The sequence below is a fragment of the Chanodichthys erythropterus genome, chromosome 4 (assembly GCF_024489055.1).
Source record: "Chanodichthys erythropterus isolate Z2021 chromosome 4, ASM2448905v1, whole genome shotgun sequence".
Lineage (NCBI taxonomy): Eukaryota > Metazoa > Chordata > Actinopteri > Cypriniformes > Xenocyprididae > Chanodichthys > Chanodichthys erythropterus.
In genome coordinates this window covers 22,445,463-22,470,309 of record NC_090224.1, presented here as the reverse complement: position 1 = coordinate 22,470,309, position 24,847 = coordinate 22,445,463, and the positions used below count along the sequence as shown (strand labels likewise).

General features: G+C 34.0%; 2 protein-coding genes across 2 annotated transcripts; one reads left to right on the top strand and one right to left on the bottom strand.

The window, feature by feature from the left end:
* Positions 1 to 781: 781 nt before the first annotated feature.
* On the bottom strand, positions 782 to 9,596 carry slc25a47a (solute carrier family 25 member 47a). The gene is made up of 6 exons (XM_067383348.1): positions 9,145 to 9,596; positions 7,242 to 7,285; positions 7,051 to 7,122; positions 5,757 to 5,933; positions 5,120 to 5,384; positions 782 to 2,592 (listed from the first exon to the last, which is right to left on the bottom strand). The coding sequence occupies exons 1-6, from the start codon at positions 9,179 to 9,181 to the stop codon at positions 2,297 to 2,299; spliced, it is 891 nt and encodes a 296-aa protein (XP_067239449.1). The 5' UTR covers positions 9,182 to 9,596; the 3' UTR covers positions 782 to 2,296.
* A 409-nt stretch (positions 9,597 to 10,005) lies between these two features.
* Positions 10,006 to 21,261, top strand: slc25a29 (solute carrier family 25 member 29). The gene is made up of 4 exons (XM_067384538.1): positions 10,006 to 10,415; positions 13,707 to 13,750; positions 16,657 to 16,740; positions 17,991 to 21,261. Exons 1-4 carry the CDS (start codon positions 10,388 to 10,390, stop codon positions 18,753 to 18,755), a joined length of 921 nt encoding a protein of 306 aa, XP_067240639.1. The 5' UTR covers positions 10,006 to 10,387; the 3' UTR covers positions 18,756 to 21,261.
* Positions 21,262 to 24,847: the final 3,586 nt, after the last annotated feature.

The window sequence follows — 24,847 nt, the reverse complement described above, 5'->3', positions numbered from 1 at the left end:
ACAATGTGTTAAAACATGCTAGCAAACATGCTAATTTATGCTAGCAGTGTTAAAACGTTAAAATGTTAATTTATGGTAGCAATGTGTTAAAGTATGCAGGCAACATGTTAATTCATGTTAACAATGTGTTAAAACATGCGAACAACATGCTAATTAATGTTAGCAATTTGTTGAATCATATTAGCAACATGTTAATTATGGCACTGTGTTAAAACATGCTAGCAACATGTTAATTAATGTTAGCAATGTGTTAAATCATGTTAGCAAAACATGCTAATTAATGTTAGCAATGTGTTAAAACATTTTAACAACATGCTCAATCATGTTAGCAATACATTAAAAACATGTTAACAATGTGTTAATTCATGTTATCAATGTGTTAAAACATGCTACCAACATGCTAATTTATGTTAGCAGTGTTAAAACATGTTAAAATGTTCATTTATGGTAGCAATGTGTTAAAGTATGCAAGCAACATGTTAATTCATGTTAACAATGTGTTAAAACATGCTAGCAACATGCTAATTTATGCTAGCAGTGTTAAAACATGTTAAAATGTTCATTTATCGTAGTAATGTGTTAAAGTATGCAAGCAACATGTTAATTCATGTTAACAATGTGTTAAAACATGCTAGCAACATGCTAATTTATGCTAGCAGTGTTAAAACATGTTAAAATGTTCATTTATGGTAGCAATGTGTTAAAGTATGCAAGCAACATGTTAATTAATGTCAGCAATGTGTTAAAACACGTTAGCAAACATGTTAAATCATGCTAGCAAAAAAATAAAAAATCCAACGAGTCTGAAAGGATCTTAAAAAAGTATATATGTTTATTTAAATAATGTGAAACTTTATTGTATATTGTATATATAGTTAATATAGAAATACATGCTCAAGTTTTGAAGCAGTAATTATTGTGTTTCTTTTCCAGTGTGTTTGCAGTTACAAATGAACGAGTGAAAACTGCCTGAAACTCGTCTTTAATGCTCACTGTTATCAATCCATCACTCATACAGTCCAACACAGAGATATTCATCCTCGATCATTCATCATGAAGCAAGGCACATTCAATATCAGAGAGGAAAGTGCAGATTAAGGGCTGGTAAGATATAAGATATACATGGTGATCCTGGATGGATATAACAATTTTGATTTTCTGTAATATTTTCAGAAAACATTCAAAACAACAGATAACAAATTGTACACACATTGTGTTTTTTAATGACTAGTATTTAAGCTAGCAGCATTCAGTGGACATTATGCATACTGTAAATGTTTCATAATGCACAGATTTTTTTTTTTTTTCACCCCAAAATTAAAGAAATGAGAATTTTTTTTTATGTATAAACAGAAGTGGGCTTTGCAATTCAAATACCTATTTCAAAGAAAGAGTTGGAGGCCCCAATATGAGGGGAATATCCATGCAACGTGACTGCAATTACTCGTTTATCTTCATTTTATTTAACAAAGTTATCTCTTATTTCACTCAAAATAGTCTTATTTATAAATTCGCATTTTATCTCTTTAACCATAATGAAATAATACTTTTAAATATGAAACTAAACCGCCAGTTGGAGGCGAAACCATTCCTTCAAAATGGCTGATTCATTCAGTTACGATGCAAGTGAGTCATTCATTAGAATGATTCATTCATAAACGAGTTGGCTCTGCTGTGGATTTGTTTGGATTTATTTTCATTGGCGAAATACAGCAAAAACTCTGAATATTCTGAATCTAAAATGTAAGTCACTTAATGTTTATTGAACTGTGGTATAAAATAGATATCACACTTGCAATCATGCTGATATTCGGGAAATACTTTATACTCTTGCTTGTGCATTGTTACTAGCTCCTTTAAAAAATATTAAAAACAAGAACTTGCACATTTTTTACCCCGTATCTTGAATTTTAGGGGTGTTTTGTATTCATTTTGGTGGCCCTCATTTATTTCCAACAATTATATCATAATATATCTTATTTTTTTATTTTTATTTTTTATTTTGGGGTAAAATATGAATGTTTTTGATTGTTTGTTTGTTTTTTCTCATTGTCTAATACATTTATTCTCTTTCTAATAAATTAAAGTCTGTTCAAAATAATATACTGTGCAAAATATTGCATTTCATACAAAATAACTTAAAGTAAAAAAAATTGTATTTTATTTTTTATTTTAGGGTAGAATGTGTCATTTTCTGGACTCCTGGTTTACATTACCCAGGCATGTTAAATACACATTATGATACAATAAGACCTGAACAGATTACATTAGCAGCGTGGTCAGAAGTGCTTCCTCCTCATGAGAGCTGATCCAGAGGCGCTGACCTCAGCACACGAACACTGACCTCGTACACCGCAAAAACCACCATGTTAACGGGAAACGCCCGCAAGCAGTTTATTCCCAGACTTTTGAAGAAAATCCCTGGACCTTCGTTCCGCACGGTCTCTGTGAGACAGTGAACGAGTCCTCGGTATCTCTTCTCCTCTCGCACTCCGTCCATCTGCAGACGGGCTTTGATCACATCCATGGGCGTCCCGACGGACCAGCCGGCCATTCCTGCAACTCCACCGGCCAACAGCACCGCGGTCCACTCTGCCAACATCAACACAAGACCTGACCTTATTACATGCATAACAAAAACAATCATTTCAGAAAGTTTTAGATCACAGAAAAATGCATGTTAACTCTATAAAGCCTACTGTATCATTAAATACATTTCTAAGGCCTCAATGATTTGTTGATAAACATGTTCCACTCAATCTCCTCCAGTCCGTCTGATTGATAGTTTAGGCTGTTTTATCCAGTAAAAGTCTTTTATTGTAATTGTACAAACGTATGAAATCACTCAGCATAGTGCTGAAACCCTAATGTAATTGTTGGGATTTTCAATGATCAGCATTCTGCCCTAAAAGTGATCGGGCAAAGCAAACCGCAAGTCGTAGAGACTTGAAACTTTGAGGGTAGAATCCGTCACTTAGGCTTGCCCCAACTGACCTGAAGGGGGCGCTACAGTGATAAAAAGTATGAAATCACTCACAACTCAGACTCAAGTGTCTTATATCATTGGAATCCTTGGCTCAAGTTGAACAAAACATTGTCGCCCAAAATTTGCAGGTATTTTTAATTTTAGTTCTTTTCCTAGTTTTTTTGCCCTAGGACTAGGAGTCTGATTGTCAAATAAATATCAAAATAAAAAGTCAAATTTTGATTAATGCTTGCAACGGGATGGCAAAATGTTCGAAGTGCATGGGGCCACTTTTATTAAACCAGTTATCACTCTTGAACAGAATGAGATAGGGGTGTAACGGTTCACATATTCATACCGAACTGTTTCGGTACAGGGCTTTCGGTTCGGTGCACACGTGTGCCGAAGCATTACTTTGCAACATTGTAGCCTAACCACCATTAACCACCAATAATCTCTGCGTTTTGTTACTTTCGATAAGAAACGCTCTTTGATGCGGCGTGACAGAGTTACAGGCGAGTGAACGCGATCATTTCTTCCTCTTTAATACTAACTACAGAATAAACATGCATGAACATCTGAAGGTATGTTGAAAGATACAGTACAACTTACTGAAACGGTCATATCTCATGCAATCGCTCAGTGTTTCAACGGCGGAAATGAAAGCTTGTGAACAATGTGTCATGTAGCATTTACCTCATTCACACCATTCAGTGTCCAAAGTTTGTTAGTTTGCTAGAGAAATTAATTCTTTTCTTTAATATATGCACTGTATCAGCCTATATAATCATTATATTTTACTTAATCTTTTAGTGATGTCCTGATTAGGCTATTTGATGCATGTTTAAATAAATCTGTCATGAAAATGACAGCCACTGTGTAGAAATGATTATATTTCAACAACAAAATTAGAAGTTAATGCAAAAACTGCACCTTTGGTGCAGCTTATATGTTTGCATATAATTTGTTATTTGAGTGTTGATGATTTTATCTAAAAATAAAAAGCAATTGAATTTAGGCTAATAGTTTGGGCTCAGTTGTTAACATTTAATATTATAATGTTCAAGTAAGGGCTCCTACATACATTAGCAGAGATACATTTTTTATCCTTCAGAAACTTATCCTTAAGAAAAAACAAAAACACAATTTATTCAGTAAACCACTGTTTAATAAAAAATAAATGAATAAATTGATGTTTAGTTTTCTCCCCACCTGCTGTACCGAAAATCGAACCGAGAATTTTGTGTACCGTTACACCCCTAGAATGAGATAATTTCACCAAACTCAGTACACATGTGTATGGGCTCAGTCTGTGGTCATGTGAAAAAGGACACCATGACTGGCCACTTGGTGGCGCTATAAAATGAAAAAAAAAAAAAAAAAAAAAAACAAGCTATAGCTATGCAACAATTGTCCTTAAGGATATTTGTGTATATCGAAAAACACGGCCGCTGTCAGCCAATGAATTTTGAGCACCTATCGGACAAGGTTAACATAGGCCGACTGGAACGAAACTCGCTGGGCGTGTTTGGCTCATGCCGTTCGAGGCTCCCAGAGGGTGCTATCACATTTTCCAGGTGTGTAAATGTTTCATACTATATGATAGAACTCCTCATTCTGAACCACTTTGCCTCTAGGTCCACTGCTGTCAATCGAATCGTTCATAAAATAATGGAGATTATTTGAAAAAAGCTACTTTTTCAAACTGGTTTAAGTTTTTTCGCTCAACCTCGATAAAACCACCACAGCACAATTCTCTGGACTCTATAGGTCAATAATTATGAAAAAAATGTTTAGCTTTGGCATTTGGATATCTATAACAGGGTCATTTAGAAAATGGGCGTGGCCAAGTGTACCCAAAAACCTATCATTCATAAACAAAAACTCACAACATTTGGTGCGTCGATGCGGCGTATGATTCTAAAGAAGCATGCAAACTTTTATGGAGATCAGACCATAGGTGGCGCTATAACAGTTAAAAAGGTTTCAAAAACACTATATTTCTCTGGTAAATGACCTGAAATTGCAAAAAAAGGTCAGATTTAGGTGCTTACAGGATTGCTATATAATATGTAATATCTTACAATTGTGCTTTGAGATCTTAAAGCATTTGAACCCTGATCATTTCTGCTCGCAGCTATATTTTCGGCTCACCTGGCTCTTTCTGCCCCGCTGGAGTTAGTTGTGAACACAGCGTGTTGTACGTCAGGAAGTAGGTGGCGTATGACGGACCGTCCCTGAAGGCCAGAGGAAGAGCTCCTCTGTAAAGCCCTAAAACTCCCTCCTCTTTAGCGATGGTCAGCAGGCAGTGGATCGGGCCTCTGTATTTGGGTTTGGCGTGACTGAATCCGCTGCTCTTGCGCTCGGTCTGACACTGAAGACGAACTTTCACAATGTCGCCAGGTGACATCACAGAGATCTGAGTAAGAACATGACATGTACAGTAAATGTTTTGATCATGTTTCAGATGCTCCTGTGTAAGCGCTTGAAGAGAGTCAAAGATGTCTATTTGCAACATGTTTTTGAAGTGTTGATCATTGTAGCCAATCGCAGATATATCTATTGAGCGCGTGAACACAGTGGCCAATCAGAGGTATCCGCTCAACAGTGCTCAAAATTCTAGAGGGAAATGCTGGTATTGTCATATTTTTCATATTTCAGTACAGACTTGGTACTGTTTTGAGGCACTCTTCAAGCTTGGTTTTAAATCATCATATATTTTACATTTGCTTTTTTCCCTTCATTTTCTGATCTGACAATGGTATTTAATGGAGTAAAGAGCAAACCTGACCTGTGCAACGCCACCCGCCATGCCTGACAGGAAAATATCTATCTTGGAGTTGGGAGCGCCGATCCCGCGGAGCTGACTGAAACACTGCAGACAGTTCCGGTAAGTGCCGAACACCACGGAGGATGTCATGGATATAGTGGTGACAGGCAAAGCCATTCCCTTAAAGAAGCCATGAACCTGTAGGGATGAGAAATCAGTTATTGTTAGCACATGCAAATTGTAATAATAAGCAAGCAATTCATTTTAAAGGATTAGTTCACTTTCAAATTAAAATTTTCTTATAATTTACTCACTCTCATGTCATCCAAGATGTTCATGTCCTTCTTTCTTCAGTCGAAAAGAAATTAAGGTTTTTGATGAAAACATTCCAGGATTATTCTCCTTATAATGGACGGTTGAACGCCAAACGGTTTGAATGTCAAATTTACAGTTTCAGTGCAGCTTCAAAGAGCTCTACATGATACCAGACGAGGAATAAGGGTCTAATCTAGAGAAACCATCGTCCATTTTCTAAAAAAAATTATATACGTTTTAACCATAAATGCTCATCTTGAACTAGCTCTCTTCTTCTTCTTCTCTATTAGAATTCAGTCAGTGTAGACACTGCTAAGTGTATTACTGCCCTCCACAGGTCAAAGTTTGAACTAATTGTTATATACTTGCACTAGCATATTGAATATGACAATTTAGTTCAAACTTTGACCTGTGGAGGGCAGTAATACACTTAGCAGTGTCTACACTGCTGGAATTCTAATAGAGAAGAAGAAGAAGAGAGCTAGTTCAAGATGAGCATTTATGGTTAAAATGTATATATATTTTTTTTTTTTAGGAAATGATTGATGGTTTCTCTAGATCAGACTCTTATTCCTCGTCTGGGATCATGCTGAGCTCTTTGAAGCTGCACTGAAACTGTAATTTTGACCTTCAACTGTCTGGAGTCCACTATTTGGAGAAAAATCCTGGAATGTTTTCATCAAAAACCTTCATTTCTTTTCGACTGAAGAAAGAAAGACATGAACATCTTGGATGACATGGAGGTGAGTAAATTATAAGGAAATTTTAATGTGAAAGTGAACTAATCCTTTAAGCAAGCAATACAGTAAGCAGGTTGGGCAAACATTTAACCCAACCACTGGGTTAAAACAACCCAATTGCCGTTTGTCCATTTTTAGAGTGTAAAATAACTGCTTCAAAGGAATGATGTCATGTCCGGAGCACAAATGCTATAGGATGAGTTACGGTGCTTGAGAAGGTGTATTAAGCACTGAGCATTACTCAAATGTAAATTTCTCACCCCTTCTTTTTTGACGGTCGTTACGACGCACTGCCAGATTCCAGTGAACTGCTTCTGAGTTTGGATTCTGACCTGTGCAGGTGTCAAATGAACATATTTAAGGTCTGGAGGAGCAATAAGTATGCAAATCACTGTTATATATGTCTGAAGACAAGAGACAAACATCAAAGTGTTCAATAAAATAAGTTTACTTTCACAGTGTCCAGTGGATAACCGACCGCCACTCCACACGCTCCTGTAACACAACAACAAATCAAACTGGATTGTTCAGTCTCTGCAGCACATGAAGATAATAAATTACATGCACTCGGGTACGACATAAATGTCATTCGTTTGTGTAAGTTTCCATAAATTGATGCAGAACAAGTTCTAAATAGTATGTTTGGGAGGAGCTGCTAAAAAGAACCATCGTTAACCAAAGTTTCACAAACCTGTTCCTAGAAGGACATTAAAACATGTTCAAACTCTTCATAAACAAACACCTGATTCAACTCATCAGACCATTAGTAGAGACAGAAGACTTCAAATGGATGGATTTGATAAGGAAGTCGCCTAAAATGTTTAAGAGAATTCACCTCCAGGAACACTGTCTCTAAACACTAAATGAGGATTTTGACTTAAAACCTTTTTTTATATCATATTTTTTATATCATATTTATTTATGCAAGTAATTATACATACATAAATGAATAATTGTGTAAATTAAAGTTTGCATACCTCTATTGTTGTATGAGCATGGAAATAAAGGTTCTATATTGAACTCCATGGGTTCTTGACTCAATTTTAACCCCTTAACTGTCATTTCTGAGCACAGATGTGAAAACGCACTATCCAAACATAATGGGATTCATGAATGCCTTGGAATACTTAAAGTTGGTCTCATTTTAATGCTCTTCAAAAAATGTAATTTTACAAATCACACATTTTACAAAATAATTTTACTCTAATTTTTTACTCTTACAAATCTCACAGGAACTTCAAATTTGGATCACAACTTGGTTAGACATATGGCTTTGATTTTATAAATTGATTATACAACTGATCATTGTTATTATTGTCAATGCTTTATAAGTATTTTTCATGGTCAGTTTGGTAATAATGAATTAACATGTTAACTAATGAAGCCGTATGTCTCAAAGTTTTACTGAACAATAACAAATAATCAGAACATTCCTAATCATAAGGGCTTGTTGTAGTCCAGATTAAAATATAAAAATGTTTAAGTTTGAAAATAAATAGCCTATTAAGTATTAAGTATTTGGTGGTGCTGAGATGAACAACATTGAGATTACAAAAAAATGAATGTCTGTTTGAAGCATTTTAAAAACTTTGCGGGGTTTCCGGGGTAACCGCTGCATTTCTGCTGTTCCATCAGCGCCCTCTGCTGTCAGAGAGTGAACGCGCACTTTCATTCAGCGCGTCTCCCTCACTCGTTTCGCCATGTGATTCTCGTGCACATTGGGCTTGTTTACATCTAAATGCATGTTCTTTTGACGCAGAATACAGCGGTGTTGTGCATTTTATACAGTTCATGGGGAAAGTATTCTTAAATGCAATATAGCAATTTTAATAATTGGTAATAAATTATTATTTACGGTATTTTGAAGTTCCCACGATATCAATATCGTGCATATTCATTATCATCGCATTACCGATTATCGGCACATGTCTAATTGGGAGAATAAAAACCCTCCCTACACCTTTCCCTAATCCTACCCAGTAAAACACTTAATATTATTAAACACTCGAAACTCGCAGGTTATTTCCACTTTTAGAACATTATTTTAATTTTTATTGAAAATAAACGCGAGCTCGGCAAAAGGCGGATTCGAAACCGGGTCGAGCGCGTTACTGCGAGCCTTACTCGCTGTAGGCTATTATGTGTGCACCAACTTGCTATGCTAAATAAATAAATAAACAAACAAACACTAAGTTGATTGTATGCAATATAGCCTACATTATCTCTGTAATCTCAAAAACAAACACCATGCAATACACCTAAAGCGTTTAACATATATTCTCTCAAATCTAATACTTATCATGTAATTCAACCAGGTTAACTGATAAACAGACTTTAAATAAACTATAGCCTACCTCCAACTGATCCTGCAAGGAAGTCGGCGAAATGCATCGTCTTGACCTGCCTATGACATTATTATTGCTTCTGATAAATAATTGTATAATGCAACACTGACATAATCCCGTAAAGGTCGTGTGTGTTTTTGATCTGCGCAGATTGTCCTTTTGTAACAGTCCCTCATTCTCACGTGGTTCCTTTGACAGATGCACCAGCTTCTTCTCCATGCATTAAAAGCGATAGTAAACAACGTGTTTTTATTGACACGGTGCATGCATATAATACGCTAAACTTTATTTGACTTTATAATTCGTTATTTTGTTATTTCTATTCTTCGAGGTCATTTTCGTAGCAGATGTTGTATTATTGCGCATTTGATGAATAAACCTTTATTTAATTAATTCGAATTAATTACAAGACCGAGTGAATTTAATCGCACACGCATTGCAGCATTCGCGTTTGAACCATAAACACATGCTGATGCAACGCGGAAGAGAAGTTACGAGTCCAAGGAATCATTTTGACCCGAAAGATTCTATTGAATCGAACGCAAAGCGTTCGCAAACGTAGTGCGCCAGCTAATAAACTAACTATAATCTAGAAAATATAACAACAACAGCAGTATTGTGTCAAATATTTATTTATCAATAAAAAAAAAAAGTGATATGAAATGAATCGTTCAAACAATTCAATGAAATGAACCATCCGAACGAACCGACTCCTAAACGCTAACGCTACTACGGCGAAGGAATGATCATGAATATTAATTAGCTCGACTACTGAATATTAAAAAGCTAGCGATGACGTTTTAGGCAACCATCCAATAGAAAGAACCGGCTCGTGAATATTAAGAACGCCTTCGCCCTAGTAAAATCCACAAACCCGGAAAAGCGTAGAGAGAAACAGGAATCCCTTTTAAATCCACGGGTCGCGATTGGGCGCGCGCTCACACACCTCCTCGCCGACACCCGTCCATCCATCAGAACCCTGTACACAAATAGACAGTGAACCCAGCAGGTGGTAGTCAAGCTAGTAGGTGAAATTTTCCACTACGACCTGATCACTGACTTACAGTTGGCGCAGAGCTCGACCCGACAGCCGAGTTTCTGCTACGCTTCTGCTACGCTTCTGCTGCAAACTTACGCGCATCTGATCGCAGGACAGGCCTGAGCAACGAACCAGCTCGACCGAACCCGAACAACCGCTTCAAAACAGGCTTGAGCTCATCTAAGGGAAGCTTTCTGTCAGCTTGAAGCAGTGATGGACTTCCTTGCTGGCTGTTTAGGAGGTGAGATACATTACCGGTACAGTAGGCTACAGTAAATTCTTGTCATATCTGCTAGGTGAATCAGTAGATTAAGACTCGGTTAAGCTTGTTAAGATGGGCTGTCTGCTTCAGGGTTTGTGGCAAACAGATGAATCAAATTGCATACTCAGATCATATCGTTTAAGTGCTGCAAGTAATCATGCATGTGCGTAAAGTTTATTTATTGAACTCACTAATGTAATTTACACGGATCACACATGCTGAATTATTTGTAGTGGAGTAGAAAGCCACGTCACGCAGGACACGTGATAGAGTTGAGTTTTTGTTTATTGAATTTCTGAAATGTATTTGATGAAGAGCTGATGTAAGGTGGAAAACCCAGGTGAAAAAATACTATAGTAATTTATAGTAAATACTATAGTGTATTTGAACCTTACTAAAGTACTTGAATTGTTGTTAATATAACAACTATAGTAAAATAAACAAATTACCCAATATTGGGTACTGTTTTCTACAACTTTAGGGTATATTATACTACAATATACACTACAGTTTACTGTAGTAAAAACTAAAGTATACTACAGTATTTATAACAGTTTAACAGTTCACTAGTTAATGCTGTAGCATTCATTAACAAAGTGTTGTAAATACTATAATATATACAGTATACTACAATTTACTATAGTATGGTTCAAAAACACTGTAGTATTTTTTCACCTGGGGAGGTTCTTTCATTTGTATCTATCCGTCTATTATTGTTAACACACCCATATATATATACACATATTTCATTCATTAATACAGTTTATTCACATTTCAGTTTATTTTTCTGACACATATATATTATGTATTAATCTTAATTATGTCAGATCAAAATATGGTCAGGTCAAAGTGTCCGAATAATTTTTGGTCTATCTATTTCACTGGTAGTCCACTGTATGAATAATTTTTGATTTATAATATGTCAGTTTACTTTATTTTGCCATCCTCACTTACAGAAATAAACTAAAGTGTCCTGTACCCACTAGTAAAAACATATAAAAAATTTCTGAATAATTTTTGGTTTAACTGTATATATATATATATATATACAGTTAAAACAAAAATTATTCAGATATTTTTAATATTTCTTTGATATTTTTTATATACATATATATATGTATAGTAAGTTGAGGTAGCTGATGTCACATGATGGAATTCTGCTCAGCTGCCTTTGAAAGAATAGAATGTTACATTGTGACTGACGTACTGTTACTGATTGATTGTGACGTTCTAAATTTGGTTACAATGTCATTGTTCTTCTGTGAGGTGTTTAAAAGATTCTGCAGATTCTAAAGGCTGTTCACATTTTTAAATTGATGAAAAGCTTTTAATTAGATGGTGTTATGTGTAATGTAATGCATACATTTGCTCAAGATACTGTTTGGTCTTTTAATATTAATTGAACATTCATTATCAATTCTATTGTACTGTAAATGCGTAGGCGTTTAACTGGAAAAGCCTTTGCTCGACCACGAATCTGAATATTGGGTCAGGTGGTGGTTTGGTCTTTCAGGGTAGTTAAAAACAGATTGGAGAATGGTCAGAGTGATGGCTTATGATTGACTTCATGTAACCTACAAGCCTCCTTGAAGTCGTTCTATTCTCTTGTGCGAATAACAGACGTGCTTGAACTGCTGTGAAATGTGTTTCCCGGAAGAGCCCAGAATAACCCCCTCCATGTGCCTGTCCATGTCCTGTAAAAAGCACTGGCGTCCACACACCCCTGCGTGAGCCAATCCCAGCGGCGGGACGGCTACCGGTTTGTTTCATTTTACAGACGCCAAGACAAAGTTCTTCATAAATGTTGGAACACAGGTGGTGTTATAGTGGATGAGCCACACCGTATGTTTATAAATTAATGATTAGACTGTGGCTTATAATTTTTTTTTTCAATTTACATATTACGGAGCGCCTAATGGGACATGGTGATGAAAAAAAAATGTCATATGAAATTTTTTTTTCTCCCATCCCATATTTTTTCCACCATCATGTCCCATTAGGGGCTCCGTAGGATATAGCTAAATAGCATATTAATATTTCCCAACCTTTTGATATAATTTGGTTTATTTTATTTATTTCGGGTTAGGATTAGGTTAGGTTTAAAATATTTTTTATAATCAGTAAATAAAAAAATATATAAATAAATAAATATACATTTAATGCTATATTAAATTTATAAATAAATTTAGTGCTATATTTAATCTTTTTTATGTGCACCAATATAACAATATATAATACTAAACAGCTATTTTCCTGCAAATTTTAAAAAATATTTTTAACATAAAATATTCCTTGCGGAGACATAAATAAATAAAATAAAAATGAAATTATTTAAAAAAAAATAAAAAATAAATATATATATATATATATATATGGTAAATTATTTTAAAATGTATAATTATTTTAAAAAATATAATTATTTTATTTATTTATTAAAAATAATTCACAATATATAAATATATAAAATTATAAAATAATATAAATTTAATGCTATATTTAATGCTATATTTATGTGCATAAATATAATACTAAAATAATATAATACTAAACAGCTATTTACCTACAATTATTGAAATATATTTTCAACATATGAAGATTTTTAATTAATGACGCAAATTGATTTCTGAATTGATTCGGTCAAATTAATCGTTTGAAATGATTTCCTGGAGATAAATGACATTTCCATTTATGTCATATTTTTATAGCAGCAGCAAATATAAATCATGCTCTTTGCATATGTTTCTTGTTTTTACGTAACATCGCAATCATCATACAGCAACCCTGTCGACCTGAGTCTGTATCAGAGGTGGTGTGTGATTGGTCAGGACGGGCCGACACCTTTTCTCTGGACCGAGCACATGTGCGTCTGCTGAACCGTGTTCGGCCATGTGGATTTGTCATTGGTCTTCTTGGCAGGTTCAGTACGTAACCACTGATATCTAATAGCTTGTGAAATACTGAGATCGTCTGAGCAACAGGAACCTCATGTGAGATCTCCAGTCCAACATGGGCATCTTTTAATGCTCGCCAAGAACAGTGTTGACGAATCCAACCAGACGGAAATAAAACACAGAAGATCGTAGAACTGACTCTCCATGTATAGCTGTGCTTATGACGGTTTAACATTATAAATGTTGAAACGTTTATTATATTGTTTGACAATAATATAAAGTGTACTGCTCAATATTCATTAAGACAGACAATTTGCATTTGTTTGTTTAAATGTTTGCTTCTAAATCGTGTTTTTTTTTTTTTTTTTTTGTGGTGTAGGTGCTGCTGGGGTGCTTGTCGGACATCCTTTCGACACAGTTAAGGTGAGTCATCTTCAACCCATCCTGGTTAACTGCGACCGCTTTCACAAGCAGATCTGTCACCCGAAGCTGCTGTTTATTTCTCTGGAACCTCTTAAATCCACCGAGCAAACAGTTATCATTGCTATTTTTGGCTGATGTTTAACGAAGGGAGCTTGTTGTCTGTCGTGACACTTTACTCCCATCCTATCCGTTTCATGCTGAACCCTGTGACTTAAAAATGACTTCTGTTGCTAAATAAAGCATTTTGTGTAAGCACATCATACCAGTTATGTGCTCACAGTTAATACTATTAATAAACTAGTTTATTCCTGTGATCAAAGCTGAATTTTCAGCATCATTACTCCAGTCTTCAGTGTCACATGATCCTTCAGAAATCATTTGATACGCAGTTATTATCTGATTAATTATCATTCATTTATTCATTGAAAAGAACAGCATTTATTCAAAATAGAATTTTTTTTCTAACAATATAAGTCTTTACTATCACTTTCTATCAACTTAACACATCTGTGCTGAATAAAAGTCTTATTTCTTTCAAAAAAGAAAGAAAAAACAAATTACTGACCCATATTTTGAACGTTAGTGTATATTGTTACAAAAGGTTTCTATTTTACATAAATGCTGTTTTTTTTGTTACTTTTTATTCATCAGTGAATCCTGAAAAATGTATCACAGGTTATAAAATAATAAATAAATCATCATATTAGAATGATTTCTGAAGGATCATGTGACACTGAAGACTGGAGTAATGATGCTGAAAATTCAGCTTTGATCACAGGAATAAATTACACTTTACTATATATTCACATAGAAAAGAGATATTTTAAATAATAAAAATATTTCACTATTTTTTACAATAATCCAAACAACATCTATCTGTTTTGGTTGAGCTCTTAAAAACACTGCTTCATTTTCCTATAAATCATTAGAAAGGTCTAAAGTTTTATTATAAATATTATATATTATTATTAAGAAAAAAAACAAAAAAAAATTTGTCTGGAAATCATGCATCCACTGGAGGGGAAAAAACCCCTTCTGTACACTGGAGAAAAACTCATGATGAAAACTCGCATATGTTTACTTCAAATTTCTTTAGAGAGAAGTATTATTCCCCCCCCCTTTTTATCCTATTGTTGTGAGCATATAATATAACATCTGTTTTATTCATACTCGTTGCCGGAGGGCGCCCTTGTGCAGAAAGTCCACAAGTGACACTCCTAGAAGTAATAAAACATAAGACATTCCAGGAAATAATTTATATGAACAAAGACATCCAGCAGAATAAAACAGAGATGTTTTGACTGATGAAATATGAAGACAATAAACATATGTTTGCGACATATAATATATGGTTTATCTGTGTTTTTCTAGACATCTTGGAGTATTTTTGATAAGCATTGCATTATAAATATACTTTATTCTTATTTACATAGTCTTTATCACTCTATAAAATCATATCATTTCTGCTTCATTCTATATGAAGCCACGTCAGATAACAAAACACTCGACTGACGTTATGAAGTGAGTACATGTGTGTAAAATGAAAATGCGAAAAATAATACTCCTCTCTAAAGAAATTTGAAGTAAACATATGTGAATCCAAAAGTTTTTCTCTTGTGTAAATTAAGAAATTACAGTCTGTTTATTTTTCATAATATTATAATCTTTAGAAATGATACTTAGGAAAATGAAGCAGTATTTTCAAGAGCTCAACCAATACAGATGGATGTTGTTTGGATTGTGATTAGTGATATTATTCGGCTAAATAAAAAAAAAAATGTGACTTAATGTTAAACGAGGTTGTTTCTGCAATAATAAAATTATTGTGTGAAAACATTTCTTGTTAAGGTTTGTATTTTGTGTGCCCTGAATTAAACTTTGTCAGCTGTGGCCTGTGCTATAAAACATTAAAACTTTCACCAGTGCTATTATATAAGATATATAATGTATATGTGTCAGAATACACATGTGTGCATCACAGTTTGTTGCGTATGGAGCTGCATAACCACAGACCAGAGTAATGATGCTGAAAATTCAGTTTTGATCACAGGAATAAATTATATTTTACAATATATTCACACGGAAAATAACTATATTGCATTGCAATAACATTTTACAATTTTTACAGTATGTTCGATCAAATAAATGCAGTCTTGATGAGCAGAAGAGACTCTTTCAAAAACATTAAAAATAGTAATGCTTCCAAACTTTTGACGAGTACTAAAAATTTTGCTACTTGAAATAAAATGTGTACTGAAATAAAATATCCAAAACCTAAACTTATTTTATTTCAGCTGGTTGCCAGAGAAATATTTCTTATTTTAATTTAGTTTAACTTGATGTACTAAAATAACTACAACTAAACTTAAATAAAAATATATAAAAAATAAAAATGCCAAAAATATACGTAAAATTATTATTTATTTTTTTAGTGTGAATTGATCAGTTGAAGTTTAATGCTATGGAGATTTCCATTATTTTTTTGCCAGATACGTTGTTAGTTTTTTGATGATGCAACATAATTATTAATACTGCTGTTAGATACCTGAAAAAAGGTAAAACACTCTTTGCTTCATTTGTTTGTTCTAATTGTTTATTTATTATTTGTTTTGTTGCTTCTTATCTTATTACTGTCTGTCTTGAATATTTATGCCCTGCTTGGAAAAACCTACTTATTTTTTTTATTTATTTTTTTTAAATAGGCCATTATGTACAACATTTAACATTTTTTACAGGTATACACATTTTTATATTCGTTTCTATCCTTACAGTAAGTTTGTTGTTGGATTTCGTCTTGCAAGGTTTAAAACTACAGTACAACTTTTCCTACAACCAGTTTCCAACCAGCACTAGCGCTTCATCTGTTCTCACTATAGTAAGAGCTGTTGGGTTTGTGTCTCCTGTAGGTTCGACTTCAGGTCCAGAGTGTGGATAAACCCCTTTACCGAGGAACTTATCACTGTTTTCAGTCCATCATCCGTCAGGAGTCAGTGAGTGGAAACTTCAGTGTTTTTATATTCCTCTCTTTAGATGCATCTTTAGGAGCTCAACACTGAACTGATTAATGACACTATTATCTTCCTACAGCTGCTTCACAGCACAGTTTGAATCTGTGCCATATTTAATGTTTGCATCATTAATCCTGTTAGTTTCCTGTTTAATGCTGTGAAGCTTTTGTAGAAAAGCGCTATAGAAATAAAGCTGACTTGACTTACAAAAACGGTACACTCATGTAAAACTAATATATAGCAAATCTCAACAACCTGATTTTTTTATTAGTTTTTGTCGCAGAATTTAACTATGTTATTGCCTAGCTAGTTGGATATATAAGTATGTAGTTAGAAGCCCTTATCTGTTGTCCTCTAATCTAGTAAAGACAAGGCATAAGGATATTAAGATAATATACACATTTATATCATAATTTTCTGAAAAGGTTTTTTAAGTGTTTTGTGACACTATTGAAGCTTGTTTTCCACCATAATAAAACAATTTAAAAGATAATTGTGTTTTTATCATATTGATCAAATATGACGGTTTTCACAAAAATATGGCTGTTTTCAACATTGATAATAATCATAAATGTTTCTTGAGCAGCAAATCATCATATCAGAATGATTTCTGAAGGATCATGTGACACTGAAGACTGGAGTAATGATGCTGAAAATTCAGCTTTGATCACAGGAATAAATTACACTTTACTATATATTCACATAGAAAACAGCTGTTTTAAATTGTAAAAATATTTCACAATTTTTACTGTATTTTTGATCAAATAAATGAAAAAAATGAAGAAAAAACCCACTTTTGAACAGTAGTGTATATATAATTTAAATATATTATTATATTATTTTGTTACATTTTTAAGGAATTATTCATTATATTTGAGTGAAATAAGGAGCTCCATTTTACTTTTTGTTTTTTCCCGTTCACACTGACACCAAAAACCAAATCTGTGTCACATATGTGAGAAAATCTTCAGATCTAGGCCACATTCAGAACATCCTTTGACGTACAAGTAAAGTCAGCTTTATTTCTGCAGCACTTAGATTGTTTCAAAGCAGCTTCGCAGTAATAAACAGAATCAATGATGTAAAATTCAAGAAATTCTGCTGTAAAGCAGCTCTAAAAAGACAATAATTGAGTGATTGAGTTCAAAAACTGTGAGCCGTTTATAGCTCAATCAAACTTTACAAAGTTGATTCAGTTCAGTGTCAAAACTTATGCACCACCTTTTCCGCAGATGTTTGGCCTTTATAAAGGCATTGGTTCGCCCATGATGGGCCTGACGTTCATCAACGCCATCGTCTTCGGCGTTCAGGGCAACACCATGCGCATGCTGGGCGAAGATACGCCCCTGAACCAGTTCCTGGCCGGAGCGGCGGCCGGCGCCATCCAGTGTGTGATCTGCTGCCCGATGGAGCTGGCCAAGACCCGCATGCAGATGCAGGGGACGGGCGAGAAGAAGTCGTCCTCTCGGAAGGTCTACAAAAACTCGCTGGACTGCCTGGCGCGCATCTACCAGCGCGAGGGCGTGCGCGGCGTCAACCGCGGCATGGTCACGACCCTGATCCGAGAGACGCCGGGCTTCGGCGTTTACTTCCTCGCGTACGACCTCCTGACGCGCTCGCTGGGCTGCGAGCCGGAGGACCCGTACATGATTCCCAAGCTGCTGTTCGCCGGCGGCATGTCGGGAATCGCCTCCTGGCTTTCGACGTACCCCGTGGACGTGATAAAGTCTCGGCTGCAGGCCGACGGAGTGGGCGGAAAGTACCAGTACAGCAGCATCATGGACTGCACCAGGAAGAGCATCCAGCGCGAAGGCTGGCGAGTTTTCACGCGCGGACTTACTTCCACTCTCCTCCGGGCTTTTCCGGTCAACGCCGCCACGTTCGCTACGGTCACCCTCTTCCTTTTGTACGTACGCTCGGACGAAGCTCCTAAAGATTGCGAAACGGCTCCTCATCACGCGCCGTTGCAGCAACAAGCACAGCCGTCCAGCCTGTGAGTAACCTCGTCTTTGACTTAGTATAGCACTTCCCGAATTATGTTACTAATCAAACAGTTGCTGTGCAGTGAGCACATCTGGAATTGCACAACTTTTCTTTCTTTCTTTCTATCTATCTGTACAATGACTTGCATTTGTAAATATATTTTTTTATATTCAATGGTCAAGCGCGTTCCCTGTTTCTGCCTTACAAGAACAGCTGAAAGTAAGAATCCGACGTATGAAAGTAAGAATTAGCATTTTGATGTATTCATCAGCTGTTACTGTTGGCTCCCTTGGTTTTTATGTGGCAGAACTAGAAAAACTTGATTTGAAGTTGTAAATGTTTGCTACACTGAAGAGAAACGAGTGTCTAAACAAATCCTACCAAACCCTATTTATTACAATCATCAACTTTATTCTGGTCATTCTTTAAAAGCAAGGCTGTAATGTGTAGACATGTAGTCTTTATAGGTCATTTTGGTCCACTGAAAAGTATTTTTGTCAACTTTCATCTCATTGTACTCTCAACCCCACCTAGACATTGACAAATGGGTCATTCCGTGTCAACTCAACCAGAGGTCCTCGGCTCAATTTTTAAAAATATTTTTTCTGTAGGAAGACAAACATAAATAGCAATAAAATCCAAAACATTAAATGTGACAGATGTATATTTAGTGAGTAATCCACTGTTTTGTAGAGGGGGTCAAAATGACCATTTTCACCTGAGATTTGGAGCCAAATTAGAGAAGTGTAAAAATGACTTTATTTTATTTTTCCACAGAGATTGGTAGATCTATTAGTAAAATCTGTTGACTTTATCAATCTTTGTTTCATTATATGTCAACGGTAACTGTTCAAAAATGGCCTTTCAATCACTGAAAATGGGAAAAAAATCAACAATTTGAACATTGAGCTGCTTTGAGATCCTCATATCTGTTGTACTGAACTATATAGAGCCTCGAAAATGAAGATTTCAAAAGAAATGTTTATTAAGAATGAGAATCTAGAAGGATATTAAGATATCTTTAAAACTTCTTGAGTTACAGGCATTTGAACTTGAGGCAAAGAACACAAGAAGTGCTTTTCTGCCATTTTTGAGCGGTCACTGTTGGCATATAATGAAACAAATATTGATAGAGTCAACAGATTTTACTAATAGATCTACCAATCTCTGTGTAAAAATAAAATAATGATGCTGCCATCTTTCTAAAGTCATTTTTACACTCCTCTAATTTGGTGAAAATGGTCATTTTGACCCCCTCTACAGAATAGAGGATTACTCAATAAATATACATCTGTGATGTTTAATATTTTGGCTTTCATTGCATTTATGTTTGTCTTTCTTCAGGGAAAATATTAACAAAATCAAAAATTTGAGCCGAAAATTGCTTGATTTGACACGGAATGACCCAAATGTGATTCTGGCACTAATTTAGTCTTTATTATGTTTTTATCACCTTTTACTGGAAGCTGCTGGTGAAATTGCCTGAAAGGTTGTGATATCTTGGCCTGGTGTTAAATCCATCTCATTATGTGCAATGAATACGGTAGACACCAAATTATGTTTGCTAATCTTTCCAGTAAGTTTCTGTTCTCTACTTGAATTATATTGGCTTGAATAGGACTGGTGTATAAAACAAGAGGACGATCCAAAGGTTTTTGTCTACAAATAAAATTCGGTCCCCTCAGTGAGTGCTTTCCTCATCTCCTGCCTATAGTTTGATGTATGACCTACAAAATGAATGCAATATTTGCATGTTTTTCTGTAATGTATTAAATTGTTGGGATACAGGTTGTATCTGGCCCAGTGTAACTATCTATACTCGTATTAGAATAAAAACGCCCTCATGTTTTTTGATTGACTGTAAGTTATACTGTAAGATCAATATATTTTATGTTTGTATATACCGATGCTTTCTCTGCATATCGAACGATGTGTAAATAGAATTGTGTACGTTTGCTGACTAAATCATGCAATTGGAAAAGAAGCGTATAGAACAGACAGAATGGGCTTTCAAAGGCTTTTAAAGAAATGCTGCTCTTTTTGTAACGGTTATGGATTGTATTAAATGTAAATATGTAGTATTACATTAAAAAGGGAAGTTTAGACCGATGCATTGAAAACGGAATATGTGTGATTTATCTGTGAGAAATGTACATAGATTGTATTTTATGGAGTTGCAGAAGTTCTGAAGTGATTTTAATTTGAGTAGTTTTAGATTTTTCTTTTTCCAATATTGTCGTCACTGCTGTTACTGCTGAAGAGATGGTCAAATGTTTGTCCTATTTTTGTATGAAATTCTGTGCTGCTCCCATTTGAAATGTGGTTGACCTGAACCAACTTTCAAATTGCTTTTGGTCAACTAAAATGAAATGTGAAAATAAATGGGTTAACTGATGTGTCTTGTCTTTTTTTTTTTTTTTTCTTCATATATAATTTGTTGACATTGTGGTGTGATAAACAAGAATGAGATTTGTGATTTTAAACATTTTTCTTTTATTTTGGTTTTAACATGTAAATACGGAAGAGGATTAGGGCCAAGCAATAATAAAAAAATAAAACCATCTCGAGATTAAAGTTGTAAAATTTAGAGAAAATCTTGTTAAATTTCGAGAAAAAAGTAGAGATAAAATGTTGAGAATAAAGTCATTAAATTATGAGAAAAAAGTTGTTAAATTACGAGCACAAATTCGTTAAATTACGAATTCTCATAATTTCACGACTTTGTTCTCGTAATTTAAGGACTTTATTCTCATAATTTAATGACTATTCTCAACTAGGCATGTGACGGTATCAAATTTTCATGTTGCGATTAATTGCTGAAGCTTTTATAACAGTATACGGTATTATCACGATATTGAAATAAGTTGCAAAAAAGTGTTGTCATAGTATAACAGGTTTAAGAACTCTTTTTGTATTAACAAAAAGAACTCTGAATGTTTATATATTTTTTGTGTATTGTATTATTGTATTTAAAGTAAAATTTTCAAACAGATTATAATGCAAAAGAATTAGGCTATAAAGAACAACAGGAAACGCTTTACAATAAGGTCTCATTATTTAATGCATTAAGAAAGTATTAGTTTTTGTTAATGTTAGTTAAGAAATACAATTGATTATTGTTAGTTTTATCTCCGGTCCATTAAATAAGCTCTTTTGATTTTAACAGTAACTAAGAAATTAAAATTAACTAAGAATATTTAATACTTTATAAGTATTTTTATTGTCAGTTTGGTAATAATGAATTAAAATGTTAACTAATGAAGACATATGTTTCAAACTTTTTCTGAACAATACCAAATAATCAGAACATTTCTAATAATTAGGGCATAAGCAGTTGCTTTGTTTGCGCGGTTTCCGTAGTAACCGCTGCATTCTGCTGTTCCATCAGCGTCCTCTACTGTCAGAGAGTGAACGCGCACTTTCATTCAGCGCGTCTCCTTCACTCGTTCCGCCATGCGCTTCTCATGTACTTTGGGTTTGTTTACATCTGAGCGTGTGTTCTTTTGACGTAGAATACAGCAATGTTTAGCATTTTATACGGTTGATGGGTAAAGTATTCTTAATTGCATTATAAAAAAAATAATAATTGGTAATAAATTATTTACGGTATTTTGAAATGCCCACGATAACAATATCGTGCATATTCATTATCGCGATTTATCGCATTACGGAATATCGGCACAAGTCTATTCTCAACATTTTATCTCGACTTTTTTCTCGAAATTTAACGACATTTTTCTCATAATTTAACGAATTTGTTCTCGTAATTTAACGACTTTTCTCAGAATTTAATGACTTTATTCTCAACATTTTCTGAAGTTTTTTCTCGAAATTTAACGACATTTTTCTCATAATTTATCGAATTTGTTCTCGTAATTTAACGACTTTGTTCTCGTAATTTAATGACTCATAATTTAATGACTTTATTCTCAACATTTTATCTAGACTTCTCGAAATTTAATGACACTTTTCTCATAATTTAACGAATTTGTTCTTGTAATTTAACAACTTTTTTCTCGTGATTTAATGACTTTATTCTCAACATTTTATCTCGACTTTTTTCTCGAAATTTAACGAGTTTATTCTCAACATTTTATCTCGACTTTTTTCTCGAAATTTAACGAGTTTATTCTCAACATTTTATCTCAACTTTTTTCTCAAAATGTTGAGAATAAAGTCATTAAATTACGAGAAAAAAGTCGAGATAAAATGTTGAGAATAAAGTCATTAAATTACATCTCGACTTTTTTCTCGTAATTTAATGACTTTATTCTCAACATTTTATTTAGACTTTTTTTCTCGAAATTTAACAACTTTAATCTCGAGATGGTTTTATTTTTTTATTATTGCTTGGCCCTAATCCTCTTCCGTATGTAAATGTATATGTTGTTTAAATTAAATAATTTCGCATGAGATGCTATTAAAACATTTTTGTCATTAAAATGACATTTCCTCATAATAACGAGATGTCATTTAAAACGTTTTTTTTTTTATAATAATGAGATAATGTTAAGACGATATTTTCCTCATAATAACAAGATGTTGTCATTAAGACAATGTTTTTTTGTAATGAGATGTCTTTAAAAAGATGTTTCTTTGAAATAACGAGATAATTCTTAAAAACAATATATTTTCCTCATAATAACGAGATTAAAACTTGTTTTTTCGCAATAACGAGATAATTTCGTTAAAACGGTATTATCCTCGTAATAACAAGATGTCATTAAAATATTTTTTTTCCCTAATAAGATAATTTGTCATTAAAACGATATATTTCCCTCATGATAACGAGATGTTGTCATTGAAACAATGTTTTTTTCGTAATATGGAGATATTATATCGTTATATGTGACATCACATTATTGTGATATAATCTTGTCAGGCATATTTAAATCAAAAATCATTTAATGACATAATAAAAGACTCTATTTAAGGATCACAGTGCAGCCTCCAAATATTAACTAACTGTAATTTTTAAATCTTTATACTTTGCCACTATCCTTCAAACCATTATGTTGTACTCATTTTTCAGCAAGAAGTTTTTGTAAGGAAGTGAAAATCATTTCAAATATAATATGATCACATATTCCTTTATATATTTTAATAAGTACAGGTCAGAATAAGATTTTTGCATTTTTACATAAATATTTGTTACGTTTTGCCTAAAAGGGAGAGAATATCTCCATTGTTTCCTTAATTGTAATGTATTTAATATTAGTCTGTATCATTAAATTAATTTTAATAATATTCAGATTCATTCTTTAATGTTCTCAATAGAGGAAAATTGTTTTCCTGAGTAAATGATGGCAGAAGCAAATGTTGAAAAATAATAAGCATTTTATTTTAATGTTTGGATACTCCTGCCATGCTTGTTTATAGCTTGTCACTTTGATTATGACTTGCAGAAATTGCTCCTTGCAGCTATATCTATGAATACTTTCTGTTTGCCAACATAGATGACATTATCAGGATGGATATTTTGGGTGGCGAATCCCCTCAATGGTCTCTTTTGATCTTGTGACATAGTGAGGAAGGACTCTCTGTTGAGAAATAGTGGTAAGTTATTATTCTAACCATTGCAATCCTCAATACTGTGCCACTCAAGCTACTGGATCTGCATTTACATTTTAACTTTTTAGCCTAGCAACTCTCTCTGTTCTTGGGCATTCAAATTAAATCAATCACACAAATAAAACAATACAAAAATGCACTTTGCCTCAGCACCACACAGTCTTCAGGGCGCCTTTTGATTATGTCACAGACTTTCGAATAGACTATCAGTTTTTTTATGATTTCAGAATGGCTTCTTGTTCCTTTTACACTGAATGACCTCTGACAAACTGCATATCGTTAGCCTCATAGCATAATTGCCTAAGTCATTTTTTGGCCAAATTGTGATATCTGCCTTTGAAATATGATCTGGGCAATTATGCTATGAGGCTAACGATATTTGGCACAAACGTCCCCTGATTATTTCAATACTAAGACTAGTAACACATAGTCCTTTTAATATAACACAGCCAACACTTATTTGAAAATGCCAAGAAATGGTGTTTTATGTTTATTTAAAGATCTAATGGTAAAATAAAAGTCTGGAGCATTATGC

Excerpts from the sequence above, each read along its gene's own strand:
- slc25a47a (XM_067383348.1), bottom strand. The coding sequence starts at position 9,181 with ATGCATTTCGCCGACTTCCTTGCAGGATCAGTTGGAG. Across the intron at positions 7,123-7,241 it reads ATCCACTGGACACTGTGAAA|GTCAGAATCCAAACTCAGAA; the intron begins GTAAACTTATTT and ends ACACCTGCACAG. Across the intron at positions 5,385-5,756 it reads TGGCGGGTGGCGTTGCACAG|ATCTCTGTGATGTCACCTGG; the intron begins GTCAGGTTTGCT and ends GTTCTTACTCAG.
- slc25a29 (XM_067384538.1), top strand. The coding sequence starts at position 10,388 with ATGGACTTCCTTGCTGGCTGTTTAGGAG. Across the intron at positions 10,416-13,706 it reads CCTTGCTGGCTGTTTAGGAG|GTGCTGCTGGGGTGCTTGTC; the intron begins GTGAGATACATT and ends TTTGTGGTGTAG. Across the intron at positions 13,751-16,656 it reads ATCCTTTCGACACAGTTAAG|GTTCGACTTCAGGTCCAGAG; the intron begins GTGAGTCATCTT and ends TGTCTCCTGTAG.